The following is a 19,509-nucleotide window of genomic DNA, read 5'->3' on the forward strand; positions in this document are numbered from 1 at the left end:
ACCCTTCATTAGAGAATCATCATTCACTGTGGAATGAGTCTGTTCATACATTCCCGGGATATAGAAGGGCACTGACCTGGACATTCATATGCTCAACTAAACCAATGAGATTCAACACTGGACTATAGCTTTGGATTAAACAATTAAACTCAATAGTGAGCCCTTCATATTGTGCATAACGTGTAACAGCCGGTACCATATTGTGTTTAGAGTGTCGCTGATACAAGTATTAACCTCTCCTCATAGCATAAACGCATGTAGGGCTGGGGGTTCACCATCTTCTAGCAGTAACACAAGATGCCCAGGGGAAGCAAACAGTTAAAGGACCACCAGCAGAGCCTTTGCTTGCTCCACACAAGGAACTTGTCGAGCCATTTGGCAGCTCAGACTTCTCTTTCCGGAACCGTGTTCTTTAGTCGCAATTCCATCTCGAGGTGGTTGCCATGCGTTGGGGGGCGGGTTGCTCCCAACGCTGAGCAAGGCTAAGTGGGAGAGCAACTGCATTCTGGGCTTTGTCCCTGCAGAGATTCTGAGTAGACAGCCCATGTTCACATGGACACAGCCTCTAAGAATATTAAACAAGGCTTAAAGTCACAATCTTAGAACTTTTATTCTGACAGACATGTAACATCTTACGGGCTATTCCTGATAACACAGCAGAGCCGGGCCGCCGGTGTCTGGCGGAACGGCCAGGGCTTCCCTCCGTCGGGCCAGTCTTCAACAGAACCCAAACCCAGTCCAAGTCTCTCACGGGGACTCTGTCAGGAACCGGGCCAGGAGGAGGAAGAACGGAGCAGTGGAACAGGAGTGAATGGAGCGCTTGGCAAGCGCCGAAAGAACGAGGAAAACCCTCCAGTGTCCCGCTCCGAACAACATGTTTAATAAAGGTGGTGTAAAAAGAGTGGTGGGGAATACGTGCTCGATGGCCCCTTCCCAGGCTGGAGCTACGGGTTTAGTGATGGACTGTGGTGCATATTAGCTGGAACGAGGACATTAGCTGGGTCACATCTTCACAACCTCTGTCCAGATCCTGGAGTGGAGATATTTTTAACTTCATGATGTGACGAGTAAACATTCAGCGAAAAACAAGAACAGAAAGGAACCAGTAACAGGAGGACATCTCCTAAACAGAAGCCCAACATTGGCGACTTTGCACATACAATCTGGACTGTAATGTAAAACCTCTTCGAGATATAAACACCATAGAAATATATTCATAGCTAATGCGTAACAAAAATGGCACTACTGTCGCCTACGCCGCGTTGGATACTAGCCGGTCATGCGTCCCTTGTTGTCTGTCTCGAGACCAACCAGATGTATCCTTTGGAGTTCCGTATTATCCTAGGTCAGATTAGTAACAGAGCTGTAACTTTCAACATCGTTAACAATAACAAACGGGCTAATAAAAAGGAAAATCTGAAAATCATAACTACTGAAAAAATACAATGCCACAGGATGAATACAAAAACATTTGACGAGACAAAATGAAATCACTTGGCCTCCTTTGTGTGCACCGTATTGACAGTCTAACCAAATAACAAGAACAAAGTCCGGCCTCCCATTGGAACATTCCACGAGGGAGACTGGGAGGGGGCAGCGATGAGGCCCACCGTATGCTGCCCAGGCTGCACCCAGGGGGGGTCTTACAGGGAAGGGTGGACACCAGGGAGGGCCTTAGTCCGTCCTGGGGTCCTGGTAGCCTCTCAGGCTGGATTCAGCGGTCCAACCCGGCACCTCCCACAACTCTGCGTGGCTCCTGGCTGGAGCTCCTGGCCCATGTCCACTCCTCTCAGGGGCTTCAGGAGCGGCTGCGGTCCTCTTGGGCTCCCACCAGGATTTTGCTGTACAGCTTCTGCTGCTCCTCCTTGAAGGTATCCTTTACCTTCCCCCGCTTCAGCCCTCCGTCCCTGTAGACATTTATATTACATTTAGCAGGTCGCTTTTATCTATCGACTTACAATGAGTACATTTGTCAGAAGAAGGAGAAACAATATAACGCTGTCGGTACAGTAAGGATGTTTTTAGAAGCAAGTGCCAAGAGCTAACAATAAGAAAGCTAGCATAAGAAGCTACACAATGCTTAGTACTATTTTTTAAGTGCAAGGACATACAACATACAATGAGTGCGTAAGAGGGGTGTGGCCGGGGGTGGCTATGCAGAGTCTAGGGGAACTCTGAACGGACAAACCAAAGCCAATGCGGTCAGCAACACTGTGTCAATACTGGGTACAGACATCCTATTGGCTACTGCTTATTTGTACTGGTAAGTAGTTGACTGTTTTAGCTAGTCCACTACTGGGTAAGCGCTATAACCACATATCTCAAAAGTTATTACCAGTGATATTACCACAGATTTATTACCAAATAGTGAACCAACCACGACTCGTTTTCAGTATGCTCACCAGAGTAGGTCTACTAGTCCTCCTTGCCTGGCGATGGCAGCTTTCACTCGGTTGGCGAACTGCACGGCATCCTCCCCTTCCTGTCAACAGAGGCATGACAACACGCTGTCTGAGTCTGGTGCTCTACAGAAGGTTACATTGTGGATGTGTAGGGTCGTTCAGGGAACCGTGTGCAGGATGTACGCATCACAGGGATAGGGGAATGTAACTCAAAGTGAGGAAGGCTGGGACACATATCTTTCCTTGTATTCCATCGATGACTATAGAAGAGTCCAGCGAAAACCCTACAGCACTCCTGAGGAATATTGCACATCACAGCGTGGATGATTGTCATTGCACATTTAAAGAAGAGGGTAGCCCGGTCTTTCACTAAGCTCTATTCTGCATCTGTCTGCTTTATAGTACCGGCGCAATTGATTGAGTCCATTACCTCATCAAGTTAGCCTATGGAATGCCTGTTCGCTGGATAGTTGCTTTGGTACCCAATTGTAATGAACCATATGCAAAAAAATATGAAACGACAATGTAACTAGCTATGTCCCCGCATGTGCATTTTCTGAAGAAATTCTTGTCGTTGGGCCAACTCGTCGTGCGCACAATATTCTGTGAACATGCTAACAGGCTAATGCTGGCGAGGCTAGGCTGTGCTGAGAAAATATCAGTTTCAAGTTAACTGTGCCAGCCTCTAAGCTCACGTTTGACTGCTCCCGGTTCATTTCTGCCCCTCAGGACATCTCTCAGACGCTTCGATTTGTCATTTCGTTTCCAAATCGTAATCAGTTGGCTCTCCTTTAACAACATCTCTTTAAGAGCAGGAGCACGGTGGAGCCCTCACCTCTCTGAACATTGGGGGCAGGTACCACACGCTGCACACGATGGCCCAGCTGCTCATCATCCGCAGCAGGTAGCTGACCATGCCGTACTTGCTGCTGTTCCAGAAGGCATCTCCAAATCGGGGATCATACTGAGACATTGGAGGACAAAACACCATTAACACGTTTCAATGGACACGGTGCTCTACGATGTAAATAAGGAGGGTGTAGCCTGTGTATGGTCAGAGTGACTTTGAAAAGCAAAATACAGACACAATGCAGCGATGACTAACCTTGATGGCTACAGGGTAGACTTTGGCCTCAATCTCAAAACTGCCTTTCTTGAACATCATGACTGAGGTGTTGTTGATGCATGTCCCTGGGTTTGGAACAAACAAGTTCATGAATAAAAAGTTCAAAACTCCGTTACAACATTCAGTTTTTCTTCAACTGAAAGGCACAATCCTACCTTCTGGGAAAATGAGAATAGGCAACTTGGACTTATCCTCTGCATGGTCACTTAGCCTGTGAAAAAAGAAATGTGAAACTGTTAGCATAACAAGTATTGTTTTTCGCAATTAATATCCAATTAAACTCCTGACATTAACGCAGAGCAAGAGTCCTGTGTGATAATAGCATGGGTGTTGTGTTACCTTTTGGCCACTAGATGGCGGTCTTTGACTTCAGAGCGTTCAAACCAAATGTGTGGGCAGGCTTTGACCATAGACCGCTGGATGACCCCCATCAGCCCGCCGTGGATCTGACCCACCTGGAACACACGCACAATACAAATACAGCTAGCTGATCTGGGAGCAGCCATCCTGGGAGAATAGGTGCTTGATCTCAGAATGCGAGCCCCTTCAGTGGAGCGCTGTGGTTACCATGGCGTAGCATCCGTCGCTGGCCAGGATGATGACGTCGATAGGCGAGGTGTGGTTGGCCACACAGATTCCTCCGTTCTTGGGTTTGTTCTCGCTGAGGAAGCCAGACAGGAAGAGTGTCAACATCAAATGATGACGCCCAAGGTGGATACATTTATTACAGGAAATACAGAGGAGTGTTGAAATAAAGAGGCCAGTAGTCAGAACGGCAGACGCATGAAGAGACTCCGTTTACCACTGCAGAGAAGAGGACTTGAACATGAGGTTTGTGAACCGGGAGGCATGCATTACCCCAAGCCTACGTTCCAGAGGCAAGTCACAGAGGCTCATCAAGGCTGAGAGAGCCAGAGACTCATTAAAGGAAGCAAGTACATATTTAAGCCAACCTGCAAACCTTCAACACATTGTAGTGCGGGTGGCTACCGAATGAAATATTTTTGAAGGCTTGCACCTTTAATTAATATCTACATATGGGTACGGCAGTAGCTCAGGTTGTAGAGCAGGTTGACTTTAACCGGTTACTAGATCGATCCCTGTCTCCTCCGAGCTGAGTATCGAGGTGTCCCTGAGCAAGATGCCTCACCTCACCCTAACTACTCCAGACGAGCTGGCTGTCACCTTGCATGGTTGACTCTGCCGTCGCTGTGTGAACGTGTGTATGAATGGAGTCGCTTTGTACAAAGTCGCCCGCTTAAGGCCCTACACGTTAAAATGTACATGTTGTGGTGTCACGTGGGTGTGGTTCTGCCTGTGCTGTGATCATTTCTTCGGATTGCTCAGAGGCTAGAAAATCTAGAAAGACAAGAAGTCAATGCAAATACACCCGGGGAGGCTGGCATACGCCTGCAGTAAACAACCTCCCACGTCATCCCAGGACGACCGCAGCGCTCAGCGAGGGCCCTGACAGGTCATCAGCTCACCGGTTCACCGTAGCAGGCCTTTGTGTTTACTTTAAACGGTCACACCTCTGTGTAGCGTTAGATTGGACGGGACTCTGTTACAGTAATTACTCAGTTAGACGTTACTCCATCAACAAACATGCAGACACGTCACATTGCTGTTCACAGGAATATTTAATGTAATGGTTGAGGTTCAAGTGGATATCCGTTGAATTTTGGCACCATTAACCAATTATTACCAATAGTTATATATAGCAATATCAATACTGTAAATTTAAAAACAGTTTACTTGCGTTTGAAGATGTAAACCAAACTACGTGAACACAACAAGTAAACTGCCAGTGATAGTCACAACACTCGAAATACACACTTCTGGCAAAGTGCCACACTTATGTACCCAGCCATCGTAGTTAACAACCTGTTAAATCAAGACACTGCCAACAACCCACTGGACTGCTCCCACAATTTTGTTGCTAGATAATTAGAGCTAATCCCAAATAACTGATCCGGTTGGGTAAGTAAAAATGCCACACACACACACACACACACGTTACCTGTCGTGGTAGGTAATGATGGCGGTCAGCGCCCGGACGCATATCCTGTAGCACATGAGGTGCACCTTCTCGCTCAGGTAGTTCTTCACCCTAAAGAACACACAGAGGTCGTTAGGGTCCGCCTACAGGACTCGACCGAGTCTCTGGAGTCGTCAGGCCTCAAATGTTCTGAAAATAAATCTTAAAAAGAAATAAAAGATCATTAATCGTAATGATTTTCACAGAACATGAACCACCATAATCCTACCTGCCATTGGGAAGCAGTCCCACGATGGAGGTGAGGAACACCAGGAGACCAACCCCAGTGAAGGCCAGCGTGACCCTGTCATGGAACACAACACGTTAGGCCACAGAGGTTCAGCCAGGGGAACAGTAATCCTAGACACCATGATCGGGGAAACTATTCTGCAAGTGAGGTAGAAGGGTAAAGCTCCTCAAAAATAGCTGGTGTTACCCCACAGAAGCAGGTCACCTTTTTCCTATAAATCTACCCCATTCCACAATCAGTTACACTTGGTCCCTTACGCAGCAGGACACATTAATAGAACACATTAATAGAACACATTAGCAGCACAGTTAAGCCGTTCAGCTGAGCCAAACACATTGGGAGGAAGGATGAGTCGAGATTAATGGATGCATTAACATAAAAGGTGAAATGGCCATCGGGCTAGAGGGGCAGATCCTCGTCCTCCGAGCCCTGATGACAGCACAGAGAGGAAGAATGGGGAACTCTGGTGGGACCGCGGCCTGTCTGCACCCAGCAGTGGCCTGATGTGTCTGACCACTGCTGAGTGGCACTCTGCCAGGCGGAGGCCCAGTTACTGGGCGGGCTTAACAGAGCCAGTTAACCAATCGGCCGCTCCATCTCCTCTTACATCACAGAAACATATTGTCTACTCCACAGACCACATGTGATAGCAAGTTAGTTAGTAATTTATACATGCATAAACGGCCGCAAATATCTTTTCAGTTGGAAATTTGTATCATATCATTTACATAACTATTTGCATAACATACTGTCCTAAGAAAACACAATTGATGCCAACAGTCCATTCTACTAGCGCTACAGAAGAGCTCCCCATCCACAATGAAACCTAACACATTATCCAGCCGCTGATGTCTGGACCCCGGGACAAAGACCCCCCACTGTCCTCACAAACAGACACTCTTCCCATCCTCCAGACTACTAACGGTTACGAGGGCGATTCACCCGCTTTGATAATCGTTTCAGTGTTCTGGGCTGGAAATGTGTCCGGCTGAGTGTGGCCTAAGATGTGTTGACACCAAAATGGGGTGAATGAGGAGGGCCAAGAGGAAGATGGTTTTCACCCTAATGTGGTGTAGTGTCAGGGCCAGGAGGAAGATGGTTCACACCATAATGTGGTGTAGTGTGGAGGGTCAGAAGGGGGATGGTTCACACCATAATGTGGTGAGGTTTGGAGGGCCAGAAGGGGGTAGATTGACACCATAATGTGGTGTAGTGTGGAGGGCCAGAAGGGGGTAGATTGACCCCATAATGTGGTTCAGTGTGGAGGATGAGGTCGGCTCTACACACACGGAGCAAGCACCTGAGCGGCAGCAGGAAGCCGTAGCGGATGAGCAGGCCCAGGCCCCACAGCACGGTGAGCCGCAGGCTGATGTAGTGGAAGTTGTAGTTGCTGCGGGTCAGCAGGTTCCAGGACTGGAGCTCCTCGGCGCTGAAGCGCTTGGTCACCTCGTCGTCCATGATGCTCTCCACGCCGCGGCGCGCAAAGTAGAAGATGTCTGACATCTCGAACTCCGAGGCCGAGTTGAGGTCGCGGTTGGAGCCGCTGCGGCGGATCTCCTTGATCTCCTGCTCCAGGGAGGTGGGCTCCCGGGCGATGATGGCTGAGGGGGAGAGACCGGAGGGGCAGGGAGAGGACATGGGGTTGGTCTGTACTTCGGTGCTTCCATATTAACGCACGGAGAAGGGATAAACCAATCGCTAACATACCATTTGAGTAGGGTTTGTACAGCAGATGGTTCTTCTCCTTGGCGCCCCTCTCTAACCGAAGCGTCGCCCACTGGGAGACAGAAGAGAAGAAGTCACGCTACCATCCAGATGGGCTCGTCTTGGACGCTGTCGTCACAGTTACTGAAAGGTTTTGGGCCGCCGTGTTTTTGGGCCATTATTCATGGTTGGTAAACTTTGACGAAGAACCGACAATATGAAAGAACACTTGCAGTCAAATACATCAATCAATCAACATTCAGTATGATTTGGTGAAATAATACTGAATGAATTGACTTATGGTTCATTTATGGTTCAATGTATTGATTTAAGTTCAAAGCAGGCGGACTGGTAAAACCCAAGCAGATGTTTTAAGAATAAAAATAAATAAACAAGCGAGAACTTAGGGAAGAGAACAAAGTGTTCCTTCTACAGGTCAGGAAGAAAAGGGGAGAGAAGGGGGCCAGATTGGGGGAGGGGGGGGACAGATGTTGACAACACAGTTTGCATAGAGGTACAATTCTTACCCTCACCATTTACTTTGACATTATGCAACATGTTGCGGCTGTATGTTATATTCAAAAAGGCATCAGGTTGCGCTGGGCTAGGACAGAATGAAAGCTGTAGCACCAATAAGGCAGTGGTGTTAGGTTAAAAGAATGCCAAGAATGCATGTACACGAAAAAAGGTTTTTGCCTGCAGCACTGGTTGTTCGTTTTGAAAACCTCCTCCCTGTTCCTATGAGTTGAACTGAGGGCTTACACTGCTGTGGCAGAGAAAGGCATATATAAATCTCCCACTGAAACCTAAAAGGAGGATGATTTTAATAAAATGTCTCAATTTGGGATCACAAGTTTTACGTTTTATGGAGATAAACATGTTATGACACCTTGTTAAAACTACATCTTCCAGTAAAGCCAATTTAGTCATGGGTTTGAAGAAACTAATCATACAAATACTCCAAAGCAATGTCACTAATCAATACAAATAATGCCCAAAGACAATCAAACCCTTTTTCTGCTAGCCTCTCGTCTGATAAGCCTTGCCATAACACGCCTCTAGACCGTGCCCCACATAGAGAGGTGACTGCATTTCTGTGAAATGGAACACAGCCAACATGTGTTTCTAGAGAACTGGGTGTGGAAGAGGTTCTTACATAATAGGCCTCTTTCCATCTCCCCTCCCGACACACAACCAAAAACAAAGACAAACAGGATAAATCAATAAGAGCCAAGCATGGGGCTTCTAACGAGCCATCATTTATAGAGCCATTGAAATCATGCTCCGATTTACATGTGCACAGGCATTCAAAGGGCTGTACCAGCCCCCCCCACGCCCCCTGACCTTTCCTAGAAAGCTCTCCAAGGACCCTGCTGGGACAATTTTAGAGAGGAGATTTAGAAGACAGATGAACATCTTTGGTTTCATTGTCCAATGGCCTTTTCCTAAATAGAGTTGAAACCCTGCCATTTCAGGATGTTGAAACGAATGCCATTATAAATAGTGTATTTATAGTGCTTTAATCTTGTGCAGTCCCGACTGAGTCATACCCTTGTGCATTTACCTGCCTGGGTTCAGTTCAAGCTGGAGAGAGCAGGGAAAGGTCTCGGCCAACTAGTTGTAAATAACTTTAGACTAAGAGGTCAGCCGCATGGTAATCACAAGAAATCCCCTTGAAGCCAAAATCTTAAAGAAAGAAGGGAGGTAAGGAGCGGTACAATGTGGCAAGAGGAAATGTTGAGAATTAAGTGTTCACGTGTACACTTTATTGTGACAGAAAAGATCCGTCTCGAAAGGGGACTTTACCTTCATACAATTATTCGGCACTTTAACACTTACCTTAAAGACCTTCAGTAATGTTTTCATGTAGAGCCGTCGGATTCCAAACGACACCCCAAAGATGGCCGGCACGATGATGAAGACGAGGAGCATGGTGAACCACACGGTGAGGGAGATGCCCAGGAGAATGCATATCAAGTTGTTGAAGGGGTTGAAGAAGAGCCCCATCTTGAAGTCCGGCAATCTCTTTACGAATAAGACAGAAAGTGTTGTTGCTGCTGCTACTTCTTGGACCTAAAGCGGCCCTAGTCCCTGATGTCAGAACACAACATTCATTAAATGGTCTAGCAAATCAGATTTCACACAAAGGAGTCCATGTCCACGCAAGTCGTTTTTCTTTTCTTCATCGGCGGCAATATCATTTCGTTTCATTATAAAACCCATCCATCGGTTTAAATTTAAACCAAAAGCAACTCCGAGCGGACGATGAAGGTGAGATGTGGCGTCAGTTATGTGGTTTCTGCAGCAGGTCTGGTCCCCACACCCAGCAGGTGGTCCCACGCAGCTTCAACAGTGGATAAGAGAGGTAACGCATAGCGGGTGGAAACCATGTCACCCTGCTCGGTTTTAGAGACCTGAAATACACAAAACCAGCAGGTCACTTTCACTCTCCTGTAGGACAATAATTAGAAACAACAGTCAAAGCAGGCGGCTGTACTTCACTACTCCGTGTTGGGACGACACCCCAGTAGTCTGGTTAGTGACCCGGTGGAGACCGGACTGACCACGCCGTTGTCTGGTTAGTGACCCATGGGACCGGACTACACCCCGCAGTTGTCTGGTTAGTGACAGGACTACAACCCGCAGTGGTCTGGTTAGTGACCAGGACTACACCCCTTAGTGGTCTGGTTAGTGACCAGGACTACACCCCACAATTGTCTGGTTAGTAAGCCGGTGGGACAACACCCCGCAGTGGTCTGATTAGTGGCCCGTTGGGACCAAAGCACGGACTACATATGAACCAGCTGTGATGTTAACAACAGAGACCGGCGGGCCGTGTGTGGGCTGGTGCTGCTCCCTTCATGATAAAACGGCGTGCATGTCCATCACGGCCGGAAGGCAACGGGGACAAAATGACCAGTGTTTGATTAACCTTAAAATAAACGAGTATATCGCTCCCCGGACGCGGAGGAGCGAATGCTAAAATTAGCTCGTTACTAGCATGCTAGGACTAGTGATCCAGCGATGCGCTAGTTAGCATGCTCCCCGGTCCACCGGGCTACATACACGATATAGATTAACGACGGCATATTACTCACGTTTGTGTTCATTTGCGGTCGGTCATTTAATAGAGGGACAATGAAAAGCTGATATACCGCTGAAAGAGAGGGGAAGTAAGTCCCGTACTGTTACAGTAAGCAGTTCGGGAGGCGCTCATCACCGTCCGTCTTTGTCTGTGCGACTGTGAACTCGATCCGGGGGAAACAAGCCCGGAGCGGGCCGGGCACATCTTGTCCTATAGAAACAGTCCGGTCCCAGGCAAGCCTGGGCTGGAGACGAGGGGTCACATATGACGCCTGGTGGTGCCTGAACCTCACTACAGCGATGAGCAGACAATAAAGATCAGTGAGAAGCTGGTCTTTTGTTCTTGTTCATCGTTGTAGCGATGAGCAGTAACAGTTTAATCGGTTTCTCACTGATCTGACACTTGGCCGCCAATAGAAGGGCTTTCAAGATACCGTTTTTAAGAAAATGAATGTTATAAAAAACTATAAAACCTAAAACGAGAAAATGAAAAGCATTCAACTTAATATCAATATCTAAAAATGGTAATATACATCCTACCATTTATAGGACACTATAATATATAAAAAGTCAGCACAATTGGCACTTGGGATGTCAAAAATCTGTTTATTCACACATGTACATCAATTAATAATAGTATTGATAATTGTGTCTATACAACAAAAACAAAACAATTGTTTAATCATATAGAAGTTTTCAACCACCAATATGAATCAAAATGCAAAACGAACACTATTATTACAATATTTATACATTTCTTTAGGTGATAGCAAACACTTCTTTTTTGTACTTAAGGTACAAACATAAGGTCCAAAAAGGACTGTCCACCATTCACATGGCCTTCAGCAGCATTATATGTTGCTTTCTAGGAGTGCTTCAAAGTCTGGTGAGCAGACCATTTTGTGTTGGATGTGACCCAATACGGTCATATCCCCTGTCCGGCCTTCTGTCCCAATAGATACCAGTTCCTGGAACAAGAAAAACAAAGAAAATGGGTAACATTAAGTAACATTTCCAATAAAAGACTAAATATATTGATGAAACGTGACAGAAAAGCTAGGAGAAGCAATTTAGCAATTTATGATTTGTTCATAAAACCAAATGCTCTCACTTAAAATAAGTGCAATCAAGTGTCTTAGGCTGTCCAGTCCTGTAATAAGCCCATCATTCAGACTGATGGAATGACTACCGGCCCCTCTCTCTACCAGACTACTTGTGCCACTCTGCCCATGCACTCTTACTATGATCGGAGTCTTCAAGCAGGCTAGGCAGCGCTAATTCTAAAGTATTAGTCATGGGTTTTGGGGAATGGCGTTGTAAGGAGGCCTGAAGGGAGTGGTGAGACTCAAAATCGAACTTACTCTAGCCTTAAAAGGAAATAGATATGGTAACAGATGAGCAGAATACACAGCCGGATGTTTTGAAAATTTGTGGAAAATATGTGGAAGGTGTCTAAACAGGGTCTGAGTCTACAAATAGCCCTTTTACCTGAAGGAAAGCACAGGACGTTCCCAGAGAAACGTCCAGCTTGATGTGTCCCAGGATGAGCTGGACGCGGCCGGACTTCCGCACCAACATCTTCCCCACAAGACCCTCTCTGAGGTCCTTCAGCGTGCAGCTGTTCTCCTCCTCTTCGTCTTCCTGTTATGCAGTAAAAAAAAATTAACCATCTTACTTGATGAAAAAATATATAATACAAACAGCGAGAGCCATTTTCCGTAGGCTGTGTGTCCACCTGTGGGTCCGTCTTCTGCACCATGACCTGTCCGTCGGCCGACTGCACCTCCGTCTTGATGGGCCGGGTCTCCATGCTGGGCGGCTGGCCGGGCAGCGAGTCGGGCAGCTGCACGAAGAAGAGCTCCTCCCCTTTGCTCAGGCTCCACCTCTGGAGCAGCTCGGGCAGAACCTCGGGCTCAGGCAGCGGGGGGGGCCGGAACGCAGACTCCACCTTCTTGATCTCCACCTCTGTGGGCTCCTGCTTCACTGTGGGGAGGGAGCAGAGGACAGGGACTGTGGGTGCCAGAGTGTCAAGCACGTCACGATCATACCACTGGGGCCGACAGTTGAGCTGAATACGAGGGTTCAGTCCTGAGGATTAAGAAGTTTATAGGTACGAGCTCCGCCCCCGTCGACCGAACGAGCGTGGACCAGAGTTGATTCTGGTAATGCCTTTGGAAAGATTATACATGTGTATGAAGCCATGTTATTTTGTTATTATTCGAAATAATTCCATCTGGTGTTTACAGTTGTACACTAGGAGAGCGGTCACAAGAAGGATTCACGGCCTACACAAACTGCCGGCCACAGCATCCACCTTCCCCCCCCTCCCGGGCTGCTGAGATAAGTCCCTCTCATAATGAAGAGTTACGGAATGGAATACTTTTCCCTAATAACAATATTTACATTTCCAAATAACTTCACATAAGAAAAACTCAGAAAATGTATCTATCCAGATGGACATTATTGGTCACAGAGGCAAATATAGCGTGTCAAAAAGGCCTATATACAACTGTTCCTCAACAGGGGAAGCAGGAAAGAGTCATTAACTTTGACAAGGAATTATAGTGCCACCTATGGAGGAAGCATTTCCAGACTTTTTGGAGACCTGCTTACAGATGTGAAAACCTTTGCACAATCAGGCGGCCGACCTGTAAAGATTTCCCTATTAGCACAATAATATCTTCTACAACAACAAAAGGCATCCACAGATACTCTGAAGTCCTTATACTCCGCAAAGTGTCCGGTACCTTTCGTTTCAGGTTCCATGCAGTCAACGCCCTCCTCCTCCTCCTTTTCAATTTTCGCTACTTCAGGCGTAAACTCCTCCCTAAAACCCCAACCCGACACCGCAAGAGGGAGCTGGACAGGGCAGCTCCTCTCCTCGCTGCAGAGGTGAGGATCATCTATGAACTGCAGAAGGTGGGCCGGGATTAGAACACAGAACGCGTGTGGTTGAAGTCATGTTTATTCAAGAGTTCACGGAGCGAGGGACTCACGTTGTCTCGTTCCAGTTTTCGCAGAATCTCTTTGGTTTCTTCCTCCGTCTCCCTCTTCTCCTTCTTGATGTTGATAATGGGCGATGGACCCACGGTGGGAGCGTCCCTCTCCGTCTCATAGGTACCTGAGGAACACACCCACACTTACACTTCAAAGGGCATTCCATCGTTTCCCCCAGCACTGTATGGATAAGGCGACCGCCTTAACAACAGTAGGGCCCCGCCTTGACTACAAATGTATTGAAACAATATTTACGTATATATATTTTTAATATTCGTAATTTATTATGCATTAACAAAGTACAAAACTCTCGTAGGGAAAGAAAACATACTTCCATCAGGTACGAAAAATAAAGATAAATAATGCATTGGTAATACCTTTATGGCACAACAATAGTCGTGCCATAAAGGTTTTTGAATGGAATTGAAACAACCACCTGGTGGCTGTATATATTACCGCGAACCAACGTCCCGGAACTATTAAAAGTAATATTAAATGATAAAAAAATAAAAAAACATAATTGGGATAACACAAAAAAAACATACAATGTATAATATACATATATATATATATAGTATATAAGGGATGTCCATGGTTAACCAATAAGATCTTTAACCGGTAAATACTAACGGTTATGAAGAAATTAAATCATCTTAATTTCTCTCAGATGACACGAGTTTCTTAATTTTTATTGATATTGATGCCATTTTTGAGACTCCTGAACCTTTTCTATTATTTTGTTGAATTATAACTTGTATTATTGCTTTAATTGCTGATAACATGATCATAGCTCAAGATAGGATGTTAAACAGGTCATAATTCCATCTTTACTATCTCTATACTATCTAAGTTTTCGCCAAAATGTCAATTTTTTTTTTTTTTTGTGTTGCATTTGAACACATCAATCATATTACTGAGCCGACCTGAACACATCACATTTGACACAATTTGCTACTTTTTCTTTAAGCTAACTACCTCTATATCCTGCCGATTTTAACATGGATTTAAAAACTGAATTACTATTTTTAACTGACGGGACTTTCTACACCGTCCGGTTGTGTTATCACTACCGCTGCTTTGAATGACGGTTGATGCACACGGTGCCGACTCTGAGTAATCGATTTTTATTGATTTTATCGAATGTATCGATTAGTTGTTGCAGCCCTATGAGACCACCCTGGGACATGGTTTCAGAAAAGTGAGGTTTCGGACACCGGATCCGCTGGGTCCGTCTGGACGGTCGCCGAAACGCAGAAGACTTGTGCGGTTTCACAAAAAAAAATGACTCCGTGTGCCGGGGCCTACGCTTTTCTTCCGCTACTCATAGGTCATCTACCGGCGCAAAGGGGCGTCAGTGGTCTCAGAGTAGCAACGCAGATTCTGCATACGTGCTCAACGTTGGCTAATTGTAAAGGGCTATCGTGCTGCTGATCAATAGGAAAGTAGTTGTGCAACCCTTCTCGTGCGTACCTCTCTTCTTCATGGTCATCTCAGCAGGTCCCTGTTCAAAGATGGAGTGGGACTGGATGACCTCTGGCCGACCCCGGCCTCTGCCTCTCTCTCTCTGGCCACGCCCCCCCCGCTCTCCATCCCTCCTGCCCCTCGGATGCTCGCCATCAGCCTTGGTTCTAAGAAACAAAATAAGACAGTTTCAGGTCAAACTGTTGATAAAAAGTCTTTCATATGATCTTTTACGATTTTAGGAACTTACTCTTCTTTAGCTTTTCTGCCAATAATGTTGGGTGTAAACGTTTTCTGAAAAGCAACAAATAAATGTTCACCATCATGGGTTGAAATGATATTGTATAGTTTTAAAGTTTACCCATTTAGAAATGGTTTTAGTATTACGCCAAATTCCGACATCTCCTAGACACTGGATAACTATACATCATCATGCCTGTATGTAGTAGCAGACCATGAGGATTCAGAGGACAGATAATCCTTCATCAGCCCTACCTTCTTCACCCCTCCTAGGGTGAGGTCCCTCGAGCGCATGGTGGGAAGGCGACCAGGAGAGAGGGAAGAAGGTATTCTACGGCCCATAGCCGCGCCCCTGCCCCGAGGCGTAGACATGCCCTGGCCACTGCCATCACCAGTGCCTGGTTCAGCCATCCTGATTCCAGTAGCTAAATTGGGGACACAGATACAAAAAATACATTTTATGGGGCCATGTAATATCCCTTTCTGATCTTTAAGTAGAAGGGGTTCGGGAATGGGTACCAGAGTCATTTAGAGAGACACAAAATCTCTGTCCACTCCAATGGACCCGTATTTTAGCGTATCGTGGAGCTTCTCAATAGCTCCCGGAAGTTAGCCGCTCACATCGAGTCTAACCGAAAAGACCTCAGTCAACACAACAGGCTCAAATCTGATGCCTTGCATCCTTCTTCGCAAGGGGCTTATTCCCGGAAGGGGAATTGCAGCTCCTGCACAGACTTGAACCCGCAGCAAGGCACATTTTTAATGCCTTCTGATTCATTGTTCCAGTTCATTCCTTTAGTGGTTAGTCTACCTCCTGCCTGGCTCCGCCCGCCTACGTACTTCCGCTCAATTTTCATTTCCCTTCAGTACTACGTCTGGGTTTGCGGTATATTCCCGGGTTTCCTCTGGCCAAAAATTGCCGGTCCAATCAGCGAACAGAGGGATGGCTGAGAACAATGAATTTGAGGTTGTGTGCTAGTTTGAGTTGTAGTCAAACGTTAGCGATTAGTTAACGTTTGTCAAAGGAGGGAGGCCAGACTCTCTGTGCAAATGAAATGAAATGAGAGTCTAATAGGATACCTACTGCCTATGTTCTCTCATCTCTCAACTTCATCCGCTTATCCGGGGTCGGGTCGCGGGGGGAGCAGCTCAAGCAGGCCTGCCTATGTTGTCTTTTGAAAAGGTTTCCTGGAACTTTCAATGTTTCATTATCTTATTAATATCCTGGGTGGAAGGAGTATGTGTCTGATAACAACAAAACATGTGGTACAGATGGTATTGCTGCAGAGCATCTTAAGCATGCCAGCTATAGGCTCTCTCCACTGTTAGCCATGTGTTTCTCTGGTATCATGGTGCATGGTGTTCTCCCTGATTCCATCTTGTCTGTTTTGCTGGTTCCTGTGCTTAAGGAGAAGGCTGGCAAATTAAACAGCATGGACAATTATAGGCCAATTGCCCTTGCCAGTACCCTGTCTAAGGTGCTGGAAAAAAATATTTTAAATAGGATCGAAATGTATGTATTAACTACAGACAATCAATTTGGGTTCAAGACAAAACATAGTACTGACTTATGCATTTATGCTCTAAAGGAGATTGTTGCTAAATATCAACGCCAAAACACCTCTATGTTTCTCTGTTTTATTGATGCCTCTAGTCTAAGGCATTCGATAGAATCAACCATGCAAAACTATTTGAAAAACTACTCATGAGAGATGTTCCCAAATATATTGTCAGAATTCTAATGTATTGGTATGCTCAGCAAACATTCCAGGTCAAATGGGATAATACTGTTTCTGATCATTTTCATGTGGCGAATGGGGTCCGTCAAGGAGGAATATTATCCCCTATTATTTTGAATGTATATATTGATGACCTTTCAAGACAGCTAAATGAATGTACAACAGGATGTATTGTGGGAGATCAAGTTGTGAATCATCTCATGTATGCTGATGACCTGGTTTTACTTTGTCCATATTCTGCTGGGTTACAAGAGCTGTTGAGGATATGCACGCAATATGGAAGAGAATTTGACATCAACTATAACTTCAAAAAGAGTAAGGTTGTTGTTGTGAGATCTAGAGAGGACAAAAAATCCTCTTTTCCTGCTTTCCACCTCGCAGATGGCCTCTTAGAAATATGCAGGGAATTAAAATATCTAGGACATGTCTTCTCAGATGATCTCATGGATGACGGTGACATTCGTCGTCAAAGGTGTAAAATATATGCACAGGCCAACGTGATGTTGAGGAAATTTTCCATGTGTTCCACTGATGTTAAGTGTGCTTTGTTTAGGGCTTATGTCACGCCGCTGTATACAGCTCATCTCTGGTCCTCTTACAGAGTGAGAAGTATGCAGAGGCTTAGAGTGGCATATAATGATGCCATGAGGTTGTTGCTCCGTGTTCCTAGGTGGCACAGTGCTAGCCAGCTATTTGTGTCCTCTAATGTACCGACATGTCAGGCACTGTTACGAAAGTTAATGATTAATTTCATGTGTCGATTGGATTGATCAGAAAATAGCATCATTATAGCCTTAACCAACCCTATGATGGGCTATCGGTTCACATCCAGGCTTCGAAAGCATTGGCATGATAGCTTGCACCTATTTTAGTACAGTATTTTTTGAGTATGTATTTTAATGTGTCATATGTGTGTGTATGTTGGATGTGAGTGGACCATCTGAGTACTTAATAAAGATTTATTATTATTATTGAGATGCAGTTTCCTACCTTGTTTTTCAGCCGCCTTGCTTTTTTTTTGATTATTTCTTATCTCTTTAATTTTTTCAATACATTAATTTGACTGTTCAATAGCTTCTTTACTTGCGGCAGGCTGACTTGCTGGTGTCAGTTCTCCCTGTCTCTGCTCACTAGCCATGACTCCTCTTTATTAACTCTCACTTTCCCTTCTCTCAGTCTCCTCATTCCATCTTTCCTCAGTATTTAAAGCTGAAGTAAGTAGAAGACATGGCACATTTACTTTGTAATAAGAAATATTAGTATAATTATTCAGAATTCATACGTATTATACCCGTGTCCCCTTTAACGTTATAGCTGTGATCAAGGGCTATAGTCTCCATTCTTACAGGCCCAGGGGTGCATGGTGGTGCAGAGGCGTTCCTCTTTATGACCACAGGACAATGCTCAAAGACAGTGGGAATAGCATCTCCATCAGCGTCTGCCTCCAAATGTGCCTTAATAAATCAAACATTAAGCTTCCCAGTGGTGTATTCTTTGTTTGTGCAATTAGAGCGTTTGCTGATAATTTTTTTTGTTATTGTAATCTTTGATTACAGATAAAATACTCCAGCCTACCATGTGCGTCTCCTCCCTGCCTCAATGGGGAAACCGTTCATCCGTCCTGCTTTCTCAGAGTATGGGAGAATCCCCATGCAGCATACTATAGTGGGGACTATGCACGTCGATATATATTGTTATATAAAAATAAAATAAAACATTGATGTTACTACGTACATATGTCGGTGGGCCATAAACACATCGTAACCTAATGCAATTATTGATTACTAATAACAATAAATAGTAATTCTATCTCCAAATTTATGCTCTCTATTCAGTTTTGAATGAACCGCCCAGCACTTCTGGGAACTCCAGAGTGCAAGTCACGATCAAGCATTTTGAACGTCCGGTGTCGTCACTCTGAACAGCGTTGATGGGTACCGCCTGTTAGTGTATCAGCATATTTATGTATCAATTCATTTAGGCATCAACATGTTGAGTGGTTTGTTTCTTACACATTATGCCAAATTGTGTTTTTTAATGCATTAAAATTAAATATAATACAGCAGTTTGCTGATCAATGATTTACATAAAGAACGAACGTACACACGTAAACCAAACTGTGGGCATCTACCGACTGAAGTACTCTAACCGACATCCGAACCAGGTTAATAATAGGTTAAGGTAATGTGATATCCTCTATATCCACTATGTTAAAAAACGAATACAGCAGCCAACCAACATGTCAATAACTCAGGTAAGGAACTAGGAAAGAAGAAAACGATTGCGCTAAGCAGGATAACATTTGACACATCTGAAAGTAAATTACCGTATGCTTCTCCCGATTATCAGAATTGTTGAACTTGGTTTTGAAAGTCGTAAATGAGGCTGCTGAAATCACTACCTTCTAGTCTACTTTTTGCTATGTGACACTGCATGTGGGCAGCGCCATGACAGTTCCGGGAGTGACG

At 45.3% G+C, this 19,509-nt stretch overlaps 2 protein-coding genes across 3 annotated transcripts; both read right to left on the reverse strand.

Annotated features, from left to right (window-relative positions):
* Positions 1–414: 414 nt before the first annotated feature.
* Positions 415–10,840, reverse strand: LOC130384516 (glycerol-3-phosphate acyltransferase 4-like). 2 transcript variants are annotated; one of them, XM_056592743.1, is made up of 13 exons: positions 10,676–10,840; positions 9,360–9,934; positions 7,524–7,593; positions 7,117–7,417; positions 5,796–5,870; positions 5,549–5,638; positions 4,096–4,189; positions 3,868–3,983; positions 3,684–3,739; positions 3,508–3,593; positions 3,238–3,366; positions 2,403–2,482; positions 415–1,907 (listed from the first exon to the last, which is right to left on the reverse strand). In XM_056592743.1, the coding sequence occupies exons 2-13, from the start codon at positions 9,525–9,527 to the stop codon at positions 1,799–1,801; spliced, it is 1,374 nt and encodes a 457-aa protein (XP_056448718.1). In that variant the 5' UTR covers positions 9,528–9,934; positions 10,676–10,840; the 3' UTR covers positions 415–1,798. The 2 variants fall into 2 exon arrangements, with proteins under 2 accessions (XP_056448718.1, XP_056448717.1); XM_056592742.1 differs by having other exon boundaries at positions 10,619–10,840.
* Positions 10,841–11,192: 352 nt separating this feature from the next.
* Positions 11,193–19,509, reverse strand: LOC130384847 (DNA-directed RNA polymerase III subunit RPC4-like). The gene is made up of 9 exons (XM_056593227.1): positions 19,368–19,509; positions 15,558–15,727; positions 15,313–15,356; positions 15,072–15,229; positions 13,601–13,725; positions 13,352–13,514; positions 12,340–12,587; positions 12,093–12,245; positions 11,193–11,572 (listed from the first exon to the last, which is right to left on the reverse strand). Exons 2-9 carry the CDS (start codon positions 15,711–15,713, stop codon positions 11,456–11,458), a joined length of 1,164 nt encoding a protein of 387 aa, XP_056449202.1. The 5' UTR covers positions 15,714–15,727; positions 19,368–19,509; the 3' UTR covers positions 11,193–11,455.

The sequence above is a fragment of the Gadus chalcogrammus genome, chromosome 6 (assembly GCF_026213295.1).
Source record: "Gadus chalcogrammus isolate NIFS_2021 chromosome 6, NIFS_Gcha_1.0, whole genome shotgun sequence".
NCBI classification, from domain to species: domain Eukaryota; kingdom Metazoa; phylum Chordata; class Actinopteri; order Gadiformes; family Gadidae; genus Gadus; species Gadus chalcogrammus.